The sequence below is a fragment of the Thalassophryne amazonica genome, chromosome 5 (assembly GCF_902500255.1).
Source record: "Thalassophryne amazonica chromosome 5, fThaAma1.1, whole genome shotgun sequence".
Lineage (NCBI taxonomy): Eukaryota > Metazoa > Chordata > Actinopteri > Batrachoidiformes > Batrachoididae > Thalassophryne > Thalassophryne amazonica.
Window position 1 is genome coordinate 49325251 of NC_047107.1, and position 21764 is coordinate 49347014.

At 40.9% G+C, this 21764-nt stretch overlaps 2 protein-coding genes across 4 annotated transcripts in view; one reads left to right on the forward strand and one right to left on the reverse strand.

The window, feature by feature from the left end:
- Positions 1 to 1307: 1307 nt before the first annotated feature.
- srrd (SRR1 domain containing) lies at positions 1308 to 13503 on the reverse strand. 3 transcript variants are annotated; one of them, XM_034170153.1, is made up of 7 exons: positions 13365 to 13503; positions 8953 to 9104; positions 8794 to 8834; positions 6287 to 6489; positions 6108 to 6206; positions 1756 to 1907; positions 1308 to 1685 (listed from the first exon to the last, which is right to left on the reverse strand). In XM_034170153.1, exons 2-7 carry the CDS (start codon positions 9102 to 9104, stop codon positions 1445 to 1447), a joined length of 888 nt encoding a protein of 295 aa, XP_034026044.1. In that variant the 5' UTR covers positions 13365 to 13503; the 3' UTR covers positions 1308 to 1444. The 3 variants fall into 3 exon arrangements, with proteins under 3 accessions (XP_034026044.1, XP_034026042.1, XP_034026043.1); XM_034170151.1 differs by having other exon boundaries at positions 6287 to 6504; XM_034170152.1 differs by having other exon boundaries at positions 6287 to 6504; positions 8953 to 9120.
- A 4853-nt stretch (positions 13504 to 18356) lies between these two features.
- Positions 18357 to 21764, forward strand: part of tfip11 (tuftelin interacting protein 11) — a 34148-nt gene continuing 30740 nt past the window's right edge. Inside the window, exon 1 of the mRNA XM_034170154.1 lies at positions 18357 to 18481. The gene's annotated coding sequence lies outside the window, so the exon portion shown is untranslated. The remainder of the gene's footprint in view (positions 18482 to 21764) is intronic.

Consider the following 21764-nt stretch of genomic DNA (forward strand, 5'->3'; position numbering starts at 1 on the left):
ATACATACAGCAAATGTACATATGACTGTATTGAATATTTCTAAGGTATAGCTTTTATTTCCAACTTTCAAGTCCATCAGTTTACAGAGCCATAAAATTTGTATCTTAATAATATCAGAAAGTTGTATTCCAATGATAGGCTAATGTGTTTAAAAAGCCTTCCTCATCTGCACAGAGTTTACAGCCAAATGTTTCTGGGAATGTCACATTAAACATTTGTCTGCCCAACAACATACATACTGTAGGAAAAATGCACATTAAATCACTAAGGTATCTAATGTTTCCTGCAGGAAACTCCCACCTTTGCAGCAGCTTTCTTTCACAGCACTGATCCAGAAAGTAATGTGTGGTAGATCACTGATCCACACTAACCATTTAAATCTCTGCAATTAAATTTCCATGTTGTGGCTGCGAAAATCAGTCAGTGCTTCCAAAAAAGGAACCTCCATACAACTTGAAAAACATAAGTATCTTTGTAACACAAAAGTAAATCGAGGTAATAGATAATTGTTTAAAATGTGTAGAAAATACCACTGTGGTCTTTCAACAGCAGATGCAAGGCCACATTAGTCCTAATCTAGGACTGTAATAATCTGTCTAAAGCGTACAATATTATTTTTTTATATAATGGCTGAGTGGATCCTTGTCATTTGATTGGTGGCTTATATGTCAAGTGACATGGATTATTCGTAATATTTGCCATTTTGTTCCATTGACTGTGCAATAGTTCTTTTTAGCGTGCAATTTTGGTGCTATATGAAATGTGCTCTTGCACGCCACGACCACCGCGCATGCTCATACTACCAGGGGTGGCGTTTAGCTAAACATGGGAGAGTTTGTTTTGCTGGCAGATTATGAATTTAAGGAGCTAATTGATGGTGCTAATTCTTCTAACACACAAAAAACAAATCCATCATGCTGTAAGATGTCTGGAGGTATGAAGAGCTGTTAGCATGAAGAAGATGAGTTAGGATAAGCTGGACAAATTTCTGATGCAATTTTTCGCTGGAGTGAGGAAAGCAGACGGCAGTCTGTACACGAAGTCAGAGGATGGCATCACGGACTACTGAGAACAATTCTGGACTCCTATTTAAAATTTGTGTTGGACTGTTAAGCACCAGTGCCAAACACCTAAATGTAAGTCCCTTTTCTGTTTAGAAATTAATAAAATATGAAATGACAAGGATCTATTTTTGCTGTTATATAAAACAAATAAATGTTTTTCCATTCTTTCAATGGAACAAATATTTCATACCATTGAACTCAAACATTCATTATTTGTATAGTATGGAACATCCAAGACTCGATCCTGAGTTTGAAACAGTGTTTATTAATTTAACGGTTTACTTGGAATCAGCATTAAAAAATAAGTCCATAGGATATGGAATACAAGAAGATGGACAGGAACTATAAAATACTACTTCAGTTCCCACCCACCTCCTTTTCAGGTCTGTGTTTCTCTCAAAATAATCTCTAAATCGGAACAATGTTGGTACTGTGGCTCAGGTGGCATTGCCCAGGTGGACTGTGGGAGTCTGCAGAGGCTTCTGGAAGGAAAGGTTATGACTGCTGTGTCACTGAAGACGTCCAGCAGACGGCATGGATAAGGCAGCCGTCTCTCCTCGCACACTGTCACAGCTTGACTAATGTAGTTGTAGTCACGCTTGAATTCTCTCTCGATCATCCTGAAGGAACAACAGAGAATAAGACGCCATCATCATCTCGCTCTCTTCCTCGTGTGTGTCTCATACAGACCTTTCTTTCATGCCACAGAAGCTGTTTCCAATGATCGTCAACCGAGGTAAAGCTTCAGTACTCCAGTTTTTCCACAGCAGGTTGTTGTACAGAGCTTTCCCACAGTGCATCAGGTAAAACAGCGTGGGCTTAGCCGCCAGCCACTTCCCTTCCTGCACAATGCAGACAAAACATAATGTAGCAAAAACCGTCCTACATCAAGGAGTTCAGTTTACCCATTTAGTACTACAAAAAACACAAAATTGTTTCCAAAAGAGCTGGGATCATGTTTGGGTCCACCCCTCCTCAAAAAAAGATGATTTGAAAGATGGACTTGTCAGAGCCCACAACTTAATTATGACTGACCCCAGAGAAGGGGGTGGAGCTTTAACCGATATCTGTAGGTGCATCAGTGACAAAGGTTTGCTGAAGTCTTCCTGACCCCAGTAACATTATTTTTTTTTACAGATATGTGATATTTTTCTTGTAGTGAGGCCTTGGAGCTCATGCTCACTCATGGGGTGTTTTGCACATTCCTCCTTCATGCAGAGATTTGACCAGCTTTCTTGATGCTTTGAATGACAAGCAGCAATGTTGCCTCCAGGACGTGAATTTGCGAAATGTAGTATGGTAGGGGAAGGTTCTGCCCTTTTCGTCTCTGATTGGCTAGAAGGTGTCTACCATGACTGGCTCTTTGATTTGGTCGTAAAACATCCATCTTACGTTCAGGAATTGCCGTTGTCTTGTTTATCCATCGATCTATCTCGATCGTAACCAGTGTTGCCACAGTTACTTTGAAAAAGTAATCCAATTACTGATTACTCCTTGAAAAAGTAACTTAGTTACTTTACTGATTACTCAATTGTAAAAGTAACTAAGTTAGATTACTAGTTACTTTTTTAGTTACTTTTCCCAGCTGCCGACAACAACCCTCTGCCACCTCAACATGACAATGATACCTGTTTTGCCAAAACTTACTTTATAGTCACCCTTTCTTGACTTCAATGAAAATAAACATTGTTTATAAATGTAACTATTAAATTCATTCTAGCATTTTTCTAACATTTAAATTCTCTCTAAATATTTTACTTGTCGAAATTAATATTATTTTAAGTAGTATTAGTAGTTGTAGTAAAAAAAGGCTTCAAAACTGGACCTTTAATCTAGGGGTGTTGTGAGGGGGGCACATCCCTCCCCCACGCCCCCATTCCATCTGGATTCGCCCCTACTTTGGCGTTTGAGCACAAAGAATGGATAACATTTATTTATGCAGAAAACGTGACCAGATTTACAGGTAAGAAAGTTTTATTGTGTTTTCACATCATGTGGTCCTCAGAAAGAGAGTTTAGGTGCATTTGAGTGGAAAATAGTGTTAGTTGTTGACACGTCGCGGAGGATCAGCTGTTTTAAAGTGCAGATACAGAGCGGCTCAGCTCAGCTCTAAATAAAGGAGGAAAAAAAGTATAAAAATGTCTTTGTAAAGCTCAGTGCAGGTGTGCTGATCACCGTGCTTTAAGAGGAGACGATGAGTCGAGCAGCTGCAAAAAAACGTGGATGAAAAGCTCACAGCTCACTTAAAGTGGGACGTTCAGTCGAACCCCGACCTCCTGCCCACAGACCAAGTTTAATGCTGCTATCGACCCACAATGAAAAATAATAGTAACGCACAGTGACATGGAGAAGTAACTTTAATCTGATTACTGATTTGGAAAGATTAACGCGTTAGATTACTCGTTACTGAAAAAAGTGGTCAGATTAGAGTAACGCGTTACCGGCATCACTGATCGTAACAGTGTGATAAATGCATGCCGTTATATTTATATTCCAAGCTGATGTTTTCATAACCTTTTAAGAGCGTGTTTAGATTAGTCTTGAGCTTTTTGGGGTAGTTTGGTGATGAAAATGTGAACTTACAATGTCATCACAATGATGGATTGTTGTTTACTCTGTTGGCTCTCAAGCGTTGAACAGTATCTTATTAAAGCATATGCAGACTTGTGCAATGGCTTGGGTCCAAATGTAGATCGATGCAGTAAAATATCTCCTCTAATCTAAACCTATTTCAACCCATCGGTCGTGACCGGGAAAAAAAATTGACACTTTTAAGGCTTTAATAACGTTGCTGAATCAATCATCAGTACATGTAGACAAGAAATGGAGACATGGAAGGGTTGAATGAAGTATGTGCAATATCAAGTGCGTAGTGCAATTTGTCACATGACCAGAGCTGTTTACATTATAGTGGGCCAGACAAACTGTTACACCAATGCTCTCAAACAAAACCTTAGGAAGGTTTGTTAAAATAAACATATCACCAAGATTGGCAAATTTTCCAGAATTTACACTTTTTTCTGTGCAATCATCAAAATATGAACATCTCACTCAGAAATGTTACTATGACTTTGCACCAGTTCAATTCAACACACTCAAATCAAAATCATAAACATACCTCCCCCACTCCCACCCCAGTGGGCCTAACATGTCAGAACAGTCTAATATTTACAGACTTTACAGCACCACCACTGTCTCACCTTCGCCCCAGTGGATATATATATATATATATATATATATATAGCACACACTCCCCACACACACCTCATCCACCATTCACCACCCCATTGTACCCACCCCAGTGGATCAAACATACTGTCATAGTACAATCTAATATATTAGGTCCACCCAGTTAGGGGTGGGAGGTATGTTTAATATTTTGAAGTAAATATGTAGAACTGATCAAGGACAAAGTATTCAAAACATCTCTGGCTGAAATATGTTAACATACTGAGAACTACACAGAGAAATGTGTCACTTGCCTGTGGAAAACCCTGATAATACATTATCCCACTGCTCACTATTGTGACCGACCATAACACCACCTTTTCAGCTGCTTTTCCTTGAAAATTAAAAAAATTGATCATTTCAAAGGGGTACTAATGGCACACGATTTACATATTTTCATATGTAGGACGAATTTGGAATTAAATGGGTTAATGATGTGACATAATAAGGAGGTGACTGGTAGTAAGATACACTGGGTCACCAGAAACTTTTTCAAGGCATCATTCAGGAAGAAACCAACGGTCTATAAGGGAAATAAGGCATGAGCATGTATAATGGAACCAGTTTATTACTAGATTGTAGAATTCTAATAACAAAAAAAAGAAAAACAGACGCTTGTATTTATGTGTTGATATGAAATGTCGTAACTGCAATATAGAAATGACTATACTGTTTCTACTGATAAACTTATATCTTATTTAATCTGGGATTGTGCACATATTCAAATTAAGGTATGGTGGGCAGCCACTGATAAACTATTCACCTGCGATAAGTACAGCCTTCTAGTCATTTTGCAGATATATTTACCACTTAGCTTAAAACATTTCTCTCTGCTCAGCTGTCAGTCTGCCCTGCTCGAGCATCAGATAAGGTTTCAAATCAGATTTCTACTGCTGCTCACCTTCTAGCCAATCAGAGGCCAAAAGCGCGGAACCTTCCCCTACCATACTACGTTTCACAAACTCGCCTCCAGGACCCTGCATAAGCCAACACGACATCAGAAACAATATTACAGTGCCCTCCAAAAGTACTGCACAATTGTTATTTCTCACTCACTCATCTCCAACTGCTTATGTATTTTGCACATTTTAATTTGTTTATGCCATTTCAAATACAAAAAATTAAAATTTCTAAAATTAGTTTCCTTAAACTCAAACAGAAACAAAATCTCTACAACTTGATATAAATTCATTAAAAATATAAAAGCCAACATGATGGGTTGCGTACAGTTGTGCTCAAAAGTTTACAGACCCTGACAGAATTTTTGATCATTCTGGTCACTCTTCAGAGAATATGAATAACAAAAACTTTTTTCCCCACTCAGGGTTAGTGGTTGTGTGAAGCCATTTATTGTGACCCGGTGTCTGAGAACTGTCTACTCCACACTGATTTACCATAGAGTACCATACTGTTTGTATTTCTTCATAAATGATGTAAATAAAGTTCAAGACAGTGACTTGGAAATGTTCACGTATCCATCCCAGGACTCAAAATCCTTCTGATTTGTGTTCAAGGACATTGTTCACAAAGTTTTGGATTATTTACTCACAACAATCAGCAAACTGGTGTGCCTTGGGCCATCCTTTCACCTGAACATCCAGAGAGTTTGTTTTTATATTGGAGGCTCTTCACACAGTCAAGTCCTTAACTATTTGGATTTAAATAAATAATCAAGATGCACTGCAGTGTAGACTTTCTGCTCCAATTCATGGGGTTCAATAGCGTAACTCTACCATTTCCTTCCATGTTTTTTGTAATGTTTTATTTGTATATCCCCCTTCTGGTCTTACAGCTGGCAGAGGAAAATAACTGACCTCATTCTGGGTGAGTACAGTTAGTCCCAACTCTCTCAATACGTTTCTCTCTCCAGCTGAGAACACAGGGTCATAAACAAAGCAGCTCTTCAGTGGGATCTAGACAAGGAGCAGAGACACACAGAGGTTACAATGTACAATCACGTGTTTACCATCACAAAGAATAAAAGTTTTCTGACCTTTCCCACTTCCAGCAGTAGCAGTAACATGGCCAGCTGGTATCGAGCTGAGGCACAGGATGAAAATGAGCCCAGACCGTAACACACACACTCCATCAGGAAACACACTCTCCCATCCTTCCCCTTCTCCAGCCAGTCAGTGCAGACTTCATTATCTTTCGTGTTCACTGGGGGGTTGACTGATCCTGGCACCGCCAACTGCTCTGAAGACAACAAACCTGTCGGGTTACAGTGCTACAACCGCTCCTCGGGAAAATATTTAGCAGAACAACAACCAGTCTAGTGTCCTTACCAATAAGGACAGATTCAGTTAGATTTACAAAGATTACACCATTAAACTTTCATGTCCTGTGATAGGACATCCTGTCCACCACTCTGCTCCTCATTCTCCCTTCCACCCCCCAGCAGAAGGGTGACAAAGCAGCAAGCTTTAACTAGAGGGCAAACTGTCTGTCAGCAGGACATCGACAAAGCTTCGTGAAATCCATCCATCCATTCTCTAGGGTTGAGCCAGATACTCGTTTCAGACGAGTATCCGGTACGGATAAAGCATTTTTGATGAGCATGACACGAGTAAAACTCATCAATATCTATGCTCGTGCTGAAGGAAAATCCTGATTGGTTACATGACTGTCTTCATGCTCTGTAATTAGCCAGTCACACAGACAGGAACTGATCTCTCTGTGCTTGGCTTGACTGGAGTTCACATTGCTGCTCCATTCAGCACTCCTTAGGTTTTCTTCAATTCGCCTCTATTTTGGATTGTATGATATTTAAAGTTACTTGGTGAACTTGTTTCATAACGTACACCGTGCATTTGACAAGACAAAGCTGAAAACAGTTTGTGTCACATCGGTCACTGCCTCCACTCGTCGGTTTTTTTTTTTAACTGTTTGTTTGCTCTTAGTTTGGCTGGTGATATAAAGTTAGTTGGAAAACTTTGCTTGTACTGAACGCGGTGCTTTTGAGAAAAATACAGTGAACAAGGCTGACATATTTCCCTGTTGGCCATCATTTGATGTTTGCATGAATCACCAAGTTCACACAGATCATTAAAAATAAAAAGTCTTAGAATGACCTCTCTCTCTCTCTCTCACTCACACACACATGCACACAGACACACACCTTAATCAAAATGCCAAGAACGTTAGGTAGTAAAAAGAAATAATTGAAAAAAAAAATCAGTTTGATCATAAAATAAAAAAATAATAATTATAAAAAAGTTGTGCTCAGTATGACAACTCTTGTTCATGCACGCTTAGTTCATAATTTGCTACAACACTGAATGTCAATTCTGAGGCTGTTCTGTAAATATTCGTTCATATACTTAAGAATATTCATGTTCTGAGTTCATAAAAACTTATTTAAATAGTTCTCTTACTTTTGTGATCAAAATCATTTATTTGAATCTTAAATTTGAGGCTGTTCTGTAAACAGGTTTCAAATAAACAATAAATATAGCAACTTCTGATCAATCCATATCAATTTTCAGGCTTAAAATAATTACAGATTTAAGCCCCGTCCATTTCTGGTTAAACCATGCCCACTTCCGGTTTAGGCCCCGCCCAATCCGAGTACAGCTACAGATCATTTAGATGGTTGAACAGATACAGATAGTGGTGTACTCGCTCATCCCTACCATTTTCTATACCAACTAGCTTTGGGAAGTCAAAGTGAATTGTGGAAAAGCACCAAAATGTTAGTGATTAGAATGTTTATGAGTTCAATGGAACGAATATTTCATGAGGTAAAAGCTGGAACATACCATTCAACGAAGCCTCGTTGAATGGTATGTTCCAGCTTTTATCATGAAATAGTCGTTCCATTGAAAGAATGTAAAAAAACATTCATTATTTGTTTTATATAACGGCTAAAACAGATCCTTGTCATTTGATATTTTCTAAATTTATAACCAACACAAAAGGGACTTACATTTTGTAGCATCACTGCACTGTATACCAGTACTTCCAGAAAAAAAGAAAAAGAGGTTGTGTACGATCCTCACTCCAGCGTAAAATCACATCTGACGTCAACAATCCAACACAAACTTTAAACACAAGTCCAAAAAGAATTCTGACAATGTCGTCCGCGATGCTGTGCACCAACTTCGTGTACTTCAAAAAAAAAAAAAAAAAAAAAAAGTCTGTGTACTTCCTCAGTGCAGCAACAAAAATCACACTCAGAGTGCAATGGTATCAAACGTATGGAACCAAATTGCACTCTAAATGCAATGCAACACAAATGGGACGAATAATCCATGTCATGACAAAGCACCATTCAAATGACAAGGATCCACTCAGCCGTTATATAAAAACATATTTGGCATCTAGTTCAGACACCCTATGACTGCTGGGAAAGGCTCCAGCACCCCCACCCCACCCCCCCCACCTCATGGCCCATGATTGGAGTAAGCGGGTATAGTAAATGAATGAATGCATGAATATATACAAAGAGAACGAGAGAGAGAGAGTGACAGAGAGAAATCCAATGGCAATGCAAATGTTTACCTTTCCACTCATACCAAAAATCCTCACATCTCAATTCGGACCTATGGAGGTAAAGAATAAACACAAAACAGTGTGTTTCTTTTCTTTAAGGTTTCTGCATAAAATTCTGAACAGAATATGGGAGGAATGAAAGTGAAAATTTGACATTTTAATTCGTACACTGTCTCTCTGACTCGCATAACTGTTTTGCCAACATTCAGCTCCTCTTCACTGCAAGTTGTAGACATCTGTGAGGACTTTGTTCTCCTCGCTGCACCTTTTCTTCTCCGGTCCTGGCGGGCCACCTGCCATTCCTCTCCAGTGTCCGACATCTATGCGAGAGTAAATCTAGTTAAACACAAGGACACATTAGTTACAAGATGCATAATTAAACGCCGTGTCTACACACACTCACAGGGTCGTCTGAAAAGTTCTGCCTCCAACACTTTTATTTATTATTTAATCAAGATGAAGTTAATGAGTGAGGGAAGCCACAAGACACTCATGACAACTCTGAAGAAGCTATTGGCGTCTGTGGCTTTGACTGGAGAAATTGTGCACAGTGTAACTTTTAACTGTTCCATCACCAGTCATACAGTTTCAACGTGAAGTGGCACACAGAAGGATTTTCTTAAAAATGTGAAATTTCAGATAAAGTTTGCCAGAAGGTACATGAGAGATGAAAGCCAAGATTTTATCCGTTTTGATGTTTGAAAATCCTTCTGTCACTGGGGAGGTGATGGTCTCGTGGTTAAGGTATTGGGCTTGAGACCAGATGATCCTCAATTCAAATCCCTGTCTGACTGGAAAATCACTAAGGGCCCTTGGGCAATGTCTTTAATCCCCTATTGCTCCCGGTGTGTAGTGAGCGCCATGTATGGCAGCACCCTGACATCGGGTGAATGTGAGGCATAATTGTAAAGTACTTTGAGCGTCTGATGCAAATGGAAAAGCGCTATATAAATGTAGTCCATTTACCATTTCTCTGCTCCACTTCTGTATGAGGCCGTGAGTGGTGGGGCAACAGACAAAAATTGTGCGATGCACAATTTCTCCAGTCACAGCCACAGAAGAACTGCCTCCTCCAGAATACCACACTTTGTATTTCTTAAACATTGATGGAAATTATGTCCAAGACATGTTCATTGCCTTGGAAATGTTAATGTATCCATCCCCTGACTTGTCTAAAGAAAATGGCTGCAAAAGTGATGATTTATGCAAATTCAAAGGGTGCCAATAAATGTGTCCAGCATACATTTTATGTCAGGATTTTTTGTTTCTATTTATGAAAGCCTTTTATTTTGTTTTTGTGCCAAAAAGCTTTGGACATTTTTTAAAATATTGAGTTTAAACTAAACTGTTTTGTTTGCTTTTATTTCTGACCATATATTTTTGTGTAAATAAAATATAGGGGTACCAACAACTTTGTCCACGTGTGTATTGAAGTGAAACTGCTATGTGAATAATCCTTTACTTACTGACTATAGTGTAGTGACTATAGTGTACTGGCCAGGAGCAAATGGCTAGTTGGGCTCTTGGTGGTCAGCTTTATTCTTGGAATAAGAAGTCCTTTCACTTTGTTATTTCCTGTAAAGTTCTCAGCATCCAGAACATGGTCATTTATTCATTCATTTTCTATACCCGCTTACTCCAATCAAAGGTCACAAGGGTGAGGGGCTGGAGCCTATCCCAGCAGTCATAGGGTGTGAGGTGGGGTACACCCTGGACAGGACGCTAGTCTGTCACAGGACCACATATACACGGACAAACATATGCACACCCACACGCACACCAACGGTCAGTCACGAAATCACGTAACCTGCATGTCTTTGGAAGTAGAAGGAGAATATAGTCATACGTGTCCAATGATCAGTCATTACACAGGCTATTCATAGCACCACAATCACAAGGAAATAACTCAGGTGTGCATGATTATACGAACAAAGCACCACAAAGCTCGCTCTATGGTAGACGGAGACACAAACCAGAAATGGCACAAAAATTCAGCCCCAGTGGAGAAAAAGCCGTAAAAAGCCACAAACTGACCGTAGACGAACCACTTAACTATACACTACGTTCAGTGAGACGAAGCCGCAAACCGGAAATGACATGGTGAGATGCTGAATCAATCAATCAATCAACTTTTTTCTTATATAGCGCCAAATCACAACAAACAGTTGCCCCAAGGCGCTCCACATTGCAAGGCAAGGCCATACAATAATTATGAAAAACCCCAACGGTCAAAACGACCCCCTATGAGCAAGCAATTGGCAACAGTGGGAAGGAAAAACTCCCTTTTAACAGGAAGAAACCTCCAGCAGAACCAGGCTCAGGGAGGGGCAGTCTTCTGCTGAGACTGGTTGGGGCTGAGGGAAAAAAACAGGAAAAAGACATGCCGTGAAGGGGGGCAGAGATCGATCACTAATGATTAAATGCAGAGTGATGCATACGGAGCAAAAAGAGAAAGAAACAGTGCATCATGGGAACCCCCCCACAATCTACGTCTAAAGCAGCATAACCGAGGGATGGTCCAGGGTCACCCGATCCAGCCCTAACTATAAGCCTTAGCAAAAAGGAAAGTTTTAAGCCTAATCTTAAAAGTAGAGAGGGTATCTGTCTCCCTGATCTGAATTGGGAGCTGGTTCCACAGGAGAGGAGCCTGAAAGCTGAAGGCTCTGCCTCCCATTCTACTCTTACAAACCCTAGGAACTACAAGTAAGCCCGCAGTCTGAGAGCGAAGTGCTCTAATGGGGTAATATGGTACTACGAGGTCCCTAAGATAAGATGGGACCTGATTATTCAAAACCTTATAAATAAGAAGAAGAATTTTAAATTCTATTCTAGAATTAAAAGGAAGCCAATGAAGAGAGGCCAACACGGGTGAGATATGCTCTCTCCTGCTAGTCCCCGTCAGTACTCTAGCTGCAGCATTCTGAACCAACTGAAGGCTTTTTAGGGAACTTTTAGGACAACCTGATAATAATGAATTACAATAGTCCAGCCTAGAGGAAATAAATGCATGAATTAGTTTTTCAGCATCACTCTGAGACAAGACCTTTCTGATTTTAGAGATATTGCGTAAATGCAAAAAGGCAGTCCTACATATTTGTTTAATATGCGCTTTGAATGACATATCCTGATCAAAAATGACTCCAAGATTTCTCACAGTATTACTAGAGATCAGGGAAATGCCATCCAGAGTAACGATCTGGTTAGACACCATGCTTCTAAGATTTGTGGGGCCAAGTACAATAACTTCAGTTTTATCTGAGTTTAAAAGCAGGAAATTAGAGGTCATCCATGTTTTTATGTCTGTAAGACAATCCTGCAGTTTAGCTAATTGGTGTGTATCCTCTGGCTTCATGGATAGATAAAGCTGGGTATCATCTGCGTAACAATGAAAATTTAAGCAATACCGTCTAATAATACTGCCTAAGGGAAGCATGTATAAAGTGAATAAAATTGGTCCTAGCACAGAACCTTGTGGAACTCCATAATTAACTTTAGTCTGTGAAGAAGATTCCCCATTTACATGAACAAACTGTAATCTATTAGACAAATATGATTCAAACCACCGCAGCGCAGTGCCTTTAATACCTATGACATGCTCTAATCTCTGTAATAAAATTTATTTTATTCGCTCGTTCATGTCCGCGACCACACTCTCACGAGCGCCACTAGCTTAGCTTATGGCAAGCTAAAAGTAGACGCTCTCGTTTTGGCCGAACAACTAACCAGTTTCTGGGTATTCTGTGTTAGTACACACCCTGTGCTTGATGAATTCATGCGCAAAACGTAGTTCCCAGACCTGCGATGACAGCGCGTTTTTATGGGTAACAAAAACATCAGGAGTATATTTGGCACAAGAACTCGTGTATCTTGTGTGTTCTTACACCTGAATGATCATAAGTCAATACTCACACTCATCCAGCAGCATCCTCTCATGTCGGCAAATTCAGCCTGGACAGGCCAAAGTAGTCCGGCGAATTACCCCACAATGCCAAAATAGCAGAGATGTCGCTCCATCGAGAGCGGCACTCTGAGCAGGATGGTCGACATATGGGTTGCCGCGGAGTCACATCACTTCCGGCGAAGTGACCAATCCGAAGGCGAGAATTCGTACCTCCATGACTGGCCACCCAATGAAAACAAGTTCGGGCTGCATTGATTGTCTATTGAAATCAGCTGGTTTAGTTTTGTCTGTAATTGCTTGTAACAGCCAGCCAACAGTTATCACTGCCTGGAATGGCGAGATTTATCCACCAAGCTGACCTGAAAGAAACCATTGTACATTAAATTGACTTTATTGACGAGTCTGACCCCTTTGAAAAGTGACCAAATTACATGTATTTGAGCTCAGCGATGTTTTCATCGGCCAAAAATAGCCACCAGAGGGCGCTCGGTGTAAAGTCCGCGGCAACCCATACAAACATATGCAATCCCAAACATCAGAAACGACAGTGAGAACACTTTCTCAATTAATTTATTTACCTTCTACAGCATAAGTCAGAACCTTTTAATGACATGTTACATAAAAATAAAACTTGTCAACTAAGAACTGTGTAGACTGTCTCATCATATTTGTGACTCACTTTCAGAAGAGAACTGAAGCCTCTCGACAGCTCTTATACTTGTTCCATGACATACAGTGAAATATTCTTATGTTCTTACCGTGAAAACTACAAACTAAACCATCTTTTCGTGAAAGCAAGAAAAATCATCCGCCAGCCATTTTTGGTGCCACTGCGCATGCGTAGTACGAACTTTATACATAATAATAACAATAATAATGAAAGAAACAATTTATTTTACTTCCATAAAATACGATTTCGGTAGAATGCTTTTTTAACGTATACTAGTGAGAATCATAGACTGTATATATAAAATAACTATTTTATGGTCTACTAGTGTCATGGCATTTGTTTCCACAGGGACAACATTGCCGAGCGCACTGGTTGTTGTACTGCTAAAAACAATACGTTTACGGGGAAACTGTTAAATTTTAATTTATGGTTATTTACACGCCATGTGCTGAAAAAAAGGTAAGAGAAATTTTCGTAGTATCTATTATAATTGGAAGTGGGGAAATTACATTTTAAGGCGGGGACTTTGCTAATTGTGTTTAGGTCTGTTCCGATGGGGAAGCTAGCTGGCGTTAGCCGTATTTTATTGCTGCAGAGAGAGAGACTGACACAAATTAAGTGCTTAAATGTACACAGTTTCCCACAGTTTGGACACACAGCTTGGAAGTAGAATAATCACTTTTTCTTGGCTGCTTCTTCAGAAGAGCGGGTAAACTCTTCAGCATGTGCTTAGCTAAACGGGGCCTGTTGGTTTACGACCCCTCCGAGCCAAACAGAAAGATCTTCGAACTAAAATTCACGTATTGAGTGTAGAGTTCTGTCTAATTTTGTGTCACCCTCTTTAAATATTTTTTTAACGTGGTTCATGAGAGAATTACTCTAATCCAGCGGCCAGAAACTGCCTGGCCTGCAGGTTTTCTAGCTCTAGTGTCTGATCGCTACCCACACTCGAGGAGTTAAGTCTGGGGTAGAGGTGGGCGGATCGATCCTAATATCGATACCAACGCTGGTATTGATATTGAACGATCCTCGTGTAAAAAGATCGATACTCAAGTTTTTTTTCTCTTCGACACGCACTGACTGCTGTGCACGCAGATTCATCAAAGTCTACTCTCTGTCTGTAAGAGCAGCACTGCGCAGTGTTACACAACACGGAGCAGCACACCTCAGAAGATTTAGTTTTTAAGTTGTATTGAGTGATATTTTTTTAAACAAAAATGTTGATTGTGATAAAGTATTTTGTTGTCACATACGAGGGCTGTCAATAATGTATAGGTCCTTTTTATTTTTTCAAAAACTATGGATTTCATTCATGTGTTTTTCGTCAGACATGCTTGAACCCTCATGCGCATGCGTGAGTTTTTACACCTGTCGGTGACGTCATTCGCCGTGAGCACTCCTTGTGGGAGGAGTCGTCCAGCCCCTCGTCGGAATTCCTTTGTCTGAGAAGTTGCTGAGAGACTAGCGCTTTGTTTGATCAAAATTATTTCTAAACCTGTGAGACACATCGAAGTGGACACGGTTCGAAAAATTAAGCTGGTTTTCGGTGAAAATTTTAACGGCTGATGAGAGATTTTGAGGTGATACTGTCACTTTAAGGACTTCCCACGGTGCGAGACATCGCGTCAGCTTTATTCTTGGAATAAGAAGTCCTTTCACTTTGTTATTTCCTGTAAAGTTCTCAGCATCCAGAACATGGTCATTTATTCATTCATTTTCTATACCCGCTTACTCCAATCAAAGGTCACAAGGGTGAGGGGCTGGAGCCTATCCCAGCAGTCATAGGGTGTGAGGTGGGGTACACCCTGGACAGGACGCTAGTCTGTCACAGGACCACATATACACGGACAAACATATGCACACCCACACGCACACCAACGGTCAGTCACGAAATCACGTAACCTGCATGTCTTTGGAAGTAGAAGGAGAATATAGTCATACGTGTCCAATGATCAGTCATTACACAGGCTATTCATAGCACCACAATCACAAGGAAATAACTCAGGTGTGCATGATTATACGAACAAAGCACCACAAAGCTCGCTCTATGGTAGACGGAGACACAAACCAGAAATGGCACAAAAATTCAGCCCCAGTGGAGAAAAAGCCGTAAAAAGCCACAAACTGACCGTAGACGAACCACTTAACTATACACTACGTTCAGTGAGACGAAGCCGCAAACCGGAAATGACATGGTGAGATGCTGAATCAATCAATCAATCAACTTTTTTCTTATATAGCGCCAAATCACAACAAACAGTTGCCCCAAGGCGCTCCACATTGCAAGGCAAGGCCATACAATAATTATGAAAAACCCCAACGGTCAAAACGACCCCCTATGAGCAAGCAATTGGCAACAGTGGGAAGGAAAAACTCCCTTTTAACAGGAAGAAACCTCCAGCAGAACCAGGCTCAGGGAGGGGCAGTCTTCTGCTGAGACTGGTTGGGGCTGAGGGAAAAAAACAGGAAAAAGACATGCCGTGAAGGGGGGCAGAGATCGATCACTAATGATTAAATGCAGAGTGATGCATACGGAGCAAAAAGAGAAAGAAACAGTGCATCATGGGAACCCCCCCACAATCTACGTCTAAAGCAGCATAACCGAGGGATGGTCCAGGGTCACCCGATCCAGCCCTAACTATAAGCCTTAGCAAAAAGGAAAGTTTTAAGCCTAATCTTAAAAGTAGAGAGGGTATCTGTCTCCCTGATCTGAATTGGGAGCTGGTTCCACAGGAGAGGAGCCTGAAAGCTGAAGGCTCTGCCTCCCATTCTACTCTTACAAACCCTAGGAACTACAAGTAAGCCCGCAGTCTGAGAGCGAAGTGCTCTAATGGGGTAATATGGTACTACGAGGTCCCTAAGATAAGATGGGACCTGATTATTCAAAACCTTATAAATAAGAAGAAGAATTTTAAATTCTATTCTAGAATTAAAAGGAAGCCAATGAAGAGAGGCCAACACGGGTGAGATATGCTCTCTCCTGCTAGTCCCCGTCAGTACTCTAGCTGCAGCATTCTGAACCAACTGAAGGCTTTTTAGGGAACTTTTAGGACAACCTGATAATAATGAATTACAATAGTCCAGCCTAGAGGAAATAAATGCATGAATTAGTTTTTCAGCATCACTCTGAGACAAGACCTTTCTGATTTTAGAGATATTGCGTAAATGCAAAAAGGCAGTCCTACATATTTGTTTAATATGCGCTTTGAATGACATATCCTGATCAAAAATGACTCCAAGATTTCTCACAGTATTACTAGAGATCAGGGAAATGCCATCCAGAGTAACGATCTGGTTAGACACCATGCTTCTAAGATTTGTGGGGCCAAGTACAATAACTTCAGTTTTATCTGAGTTTAAAAGCAGGAAATTAGAGGTCATCCATGTTTTTATGTCTGTAAGACAATCCTGCAGTTTAGCTAATTGGTGTGTATCCTCTGGCTTCATGGATAGATAAAGCTGGGTATCATCTGCGTAACAATGAAAATTTAAGCAATACCGTCTAATAATACTGCCTAAGGGAAGCATGTATAAAGTGAATAAAATTGGTCCTAGCACAGAACCTTGTGGAACTCCATAATTAACTTTAGTCTGTGAAGAAGATTCCCCATTTACATGAACAAACTGTAATCTATTAGACAAATATGATTCAAACCACCGCAGCGCAGTGCCTTTAATACCTATGACATGCTCTAATCTCTGTAATAAAATTTTATTTTATTCGCTCGTTCATGTCCGCGACCACACTCTCACGAGCGCCACTAGCTTAGCTTATGGCAAGCTAAAAGTAGACGCTCTCGTTTTGGCCGAACAACTAACCAGTTTCTGGGTATTCTGTGTTAGTACACACCCTGTGCTTGATGAATTCATGCGCAAAACGTAGTTCCCAGACCTGCGATGACAGCGCGTTTTTATGGGTAACAAAAACATCAGGAGTATATTTGGCACAAGAACTCGTGTATCTTGTGTGTTCTTACACCTGAATGATCATAAGTCAATACTCACACTCATCCAGCAGCATCCTCTCATGTCGGCAAATTCAGCCTGGACAGGCCAAAGTAGTCCGGCGAATTACCCCACAATGCCAAAATAGCAGAGATGTCGCTCCATCGAGAGCGGCACTCTGAGCAGGATGGTCGACATATGGGTTGCCGCGGAGTCACATCACTTCCGGCGAAGTGACCAATCCGAAGGCGAGAATTCGTACCTCCATGACTGGCCACCCAATGAAAACAAGTTCGGGCTGCATTGATTGTCTATTGAAATCAGCTGGTTTAGTTTTGTCTGTAATTGCTTGTAACAGCCAGCCAACAGTTATCACTGCCTGGAATGGCGAGATTTATCCACCAAGCTGACCTGAAAGAAACCATTGTACATTAAATTGACTTTATTGACGAGTCTGACCCCTTTGAAAAGTGACCAAATTACATGTATTTGAGCTCAGCGATGTTTTCATCGGCCAAAAATAGCCACCAGAGGGCGCTCGGTGTAAAGTCCGCGGCAACCCATACAAACATATGCAATCCCAAACATCAGAAACGACAGTGAGAACACTTTCTCAATTAATTTATTTACCTTCTACAGCATAAGTCAGAACCTTTTAATGACATGTTACATAAAAATAAAACTTGTCAACTAAGAACTGTGTAGACTGTCTCATCATATTTGTGACTCACTTTCAGAAGAGAACTGAAGCCTCTCGACAGCTCTTATACTTGTTCCATGACATACAGTGAAATATTCTTATGTTCTTACCGTGAAAACTACAAACTAAACCATCTTTTCGTGAAAGCAAGAAAAATCATCCGCCAGCCATTTTTGGTGCCACTGCGCATGCGTAGTACGAACTTTATACATAATAATAACAATAATAATGAAAGAAACAATTTATTTTACTTCCATAAAATACGATTTCGGTAGAATGCTTTTTTAACGTATACTAGTGAGAATCATAGACTGTATATATAAAATAACTATTTTATGGTCTACTAGTGTCATGGCATTTGTTTCCACAGGGACAACATTGCCGAGCGCACTGGTTGTTGTACTGCTAAAAACAATACGTTTACGGGGAAACTGTTAAATTTTAATTTATGGTTATTTACACGCCATGTGCTGAAAAAAAGGTAAGAGAAATTTTCGTAGTATCTATTATAATTGGAAGTGGGGAAATTACATTTTAAGGCGGGGACTTTGCTAATTGTGTTAGGTCTGTTCCGATGGGGAAGCTAGTTGGCGTTAGCCGTATTTTATTGCTGCAGAGAGAGAGACTGACACAAATTAAGTGCTTAAATGTACACAGTTTCCCACAGTTTGGACACACAGCTTGGAAGTAGAATAATCACTTTTTCTTGGCTGCTTCTTCAGAAGAGCGGGTAAACTCTTCAGCATGTGCTTAGCTAAACGGGGCCTGTTGGTTTACGACCCCTCCGAGCCAAACAGAAAGATCTTCGAACTAAAATTCACGTATTGAGTGTAGAGTTCTGTCTAATTTTGTGTCACCCTCTTTAAATATTTTTTTAACGTGGTTCATGAGAGAATTACTCTAATCCAGCGGCCAGAAACTGCCTGGCCTGCAGGTTTTCTAGCTCTAGTGTCTGATCGCTACCCACACTCGAGGAGTTAAGTCTGGGGTAGAGGTGGGCGGATCGATCCTAATATCGATACCAACGCTGGTATTGATATTGAACGATCCTCGTGTAAAAAGATCGATACTCAAGTTTTTTTTCTCTTCGACACGCACTGACTGCTGTGCACGCAGATTCATCAAAGTCTACTCTCTGTCTGTAAGAGCAGCACTGCGCAGTGTTACACAACACGGAGCAGCACACCTCAGAAGATTTAGTTTTTAAGTTGTATTGAGTGATATTTTTTTAAACAAAAATGTTGATTGTGATAAAGTATTTTGTTGTCACATACGAGGGCTGTCAATAATGTATAGGTCCTTTTTATTTTTTCAAAAACTATGGATTTCATTCATGTGTTTTTCGTCAGACATGCTTGAACCCTCATGCGCATGCGTGAGTTTTTACACCTGTCGGTGACGTCATTCGCCGTGAGCACTCCTTGTGGGAGGAGTCGTCCAGCCCCTCGTCGGAATTCCTTTGTCTGAGAAGTTGCTGAGAGACTAGCGCTTTGTTTGATCAAAATTATTTCTAAACCTGTGAGACACATCGAAGTGGACACGGTTCGAAAAATTAAGCTGGTTTTCGGTGAAAATTTTAACGGCTGATGAGAGATTTTGAGGTGATACTGTCACTTTAAGGACTTCCCACGGTGCGAGACATCGCGCAGCACTCCCAGGTGCCGTCATCAGCCTGTTTCAAGCTGAAAACCTCCACATTTCAGGCTCTATTGATCCAGGACGTCGTGAGAGAACAGAGAAGTTTCAGAAGAAGTCGGTTTCAGCATTTTATCCGGATATTCCACTGTTAAAGGAGATTTTTTTAATGAAAGACGTGCGGGCGGATTGCAGGGTCGGCTCGCAGCCGCTGCGACGCTCCGCCACAGGAAAAACACCTCTGTTGGAAGCCTTAAGGACAAGTTGGAACATGTCCAGCTGTTAAACAATTTCTCATATACTCACTCCACTGAAAGCCATCAAAAGCCGCCTGGATTTTACAAATGGTTATCAACACGGAGGTGTTTTTCCTGTGCCGCCGCACCGCGCCGGCTGCGTCCCCACGCGCGGACCCGTCCGCACGTCTTTCATTAAAAAAATCTCCTTTAACAGTGGAATATCCGGATAAAATGCTGAAACTGACTTCTTCTGAAACTTCTCTGTTCTCTCACGACGTCCTGGATCAATAGAGCCTGAAATGTGGAGGTTTTCAGCTTGAAACAGGCTGACTACGGCGCCTGGGAGTGCTGCATGACGTCTCGCTCCGTGGGAAGTCCTTAAAGCGACAGTATCACCTCAAAATCTCTCATCAGCCGTTAAAATTTTCACCGAAAACCAGCTTAATTTTTCGAACCGTGTCCACTTCGATGTGCCTCACAGGTTTAGAAAAAATTTTGATCAAACAAAGCGCCAGTCTCTCAGCAACTTCTCAGACAAAGGAATTCCGACGAGGGGCTGGACGACTCCTCCCACAAGGAGTGCTCACAGGTGAATGACGTCACCGACAGGCGTGGAAAAACTCACGCATGCGCACGAAGGTTCAAGCATGTCTGACATAAAAACATATGAATGAAATCCATATAGTTTTTGAAAAAATAAAAAGGACCTATACTTTATTGACAGCCCTCGTACAATGTTTGGCGAAATTCTATCCTAGGTCTTTTGGATTCTTTGGATCTATGAAGGTTAAATATGATAAAGTATCGGTATCTGTATCGATATCGGCGATACTTGGCCTGTATTTACTTGGTATCGGATCAATACCAAAATTCCCAGTATCGCCCACCTCCAGTCTGAGACTTTCCGGTTCTTTTAAATATACAATTGACACAGTTGACTAGCTTTGTGTAGAGCATGTAAGGGAGGCAGTATGTAGGGTGGAAGATCTCTCAAAGCAGTTTGTGTTACCACTGTTCTATTTAATAAAAACAATATTAAGTACAATATTTAAATAATATATTGCTAGTGCAGAGTGATGCCATGCCCAGGGTGCCTCCACATAGTAAATAAATGAATAAACATACAGTGTAACATGGTAAATAAAAACACAGCTCACCCACCCATTGACGGGTCTCAGTTTTTCCTTCTTGCTGGGAGTCATGCCACCCTTCTCACCAGAATGAACACTACTGAAACAGCCAGGTTAGATGCTAACCACCTGTCCACATGGTAGGTTGTACTCTGTTACAATTAATACCACTGCCAGGATCGAAGCTGACCCTGATCTGCTGTAAAGTCAGGTGAGGAAAGGTTTACTGACCTTGGCTTTGCAGACATTGTTGTGCTCTTTCCTGAATCAATGGATGTCCTGGATGGAAGGTGTTCACATTCACTTCCCCTCGCAGTGACATTCATGTATCTTGGTTCTCTGCCTTTGTAATTGGGAGATGCCTAAGGCCTGGTTCACACGGCAGGATAATTAGGCCGATATCGGACCCGATCTTCCCCTTCCGACAATCGTGATGATGCTAAAGATAATTCTTATCAGATATTCCTCCCGTGTGTGGTATGTTAAGAGCGCTCTGATCTGCTCGGAAAGGGTGTCAGGAACGCTCCGATCGCAAATCGGGGATATTCAACATGTTGGATTTTTTTGGCCCTATATTGCAGTGTGTGTTGTGTCCTCCGACCAAAACAAGCTCACAGCCTGCTGAATGTGATGTGCAGCCAATCAGAAAGTGAGGTGATGGACGTACGGAGCGGAAAATAAAATCAAAACAGCTGTTTTGACTTACCAGAAAGTCCTGTGGTCATGCTGTCTCCACTCCTTTAAAGAGCACCTTTTCTTT

Excerpts from the sequence above, each read along its gene's own strand:
- srrd (XM_034170151.1), bottom strand. The coding sequence starts at position 9,104 with ATGTCGGACACTGGAGAGGAATGGCAGGTGGCCCGCCAGGACCGGAGA. Across the intron at positions 8,835-8,952 it reads ATGCGAGTCAGAGAGACAGT|GTCCGAATTGAGATGTGAGG; the intron begins GTACGAATTAAA and ends TTACCTCCATAG. Across the intron at positions 1,908-6,107 it reads CTGTACTCACCCAGAATGAG|GAAGGGAAGTGGCTGGCGGC; the intron begins GTCAGTTATTTT and ends TGCATTGTGCAG.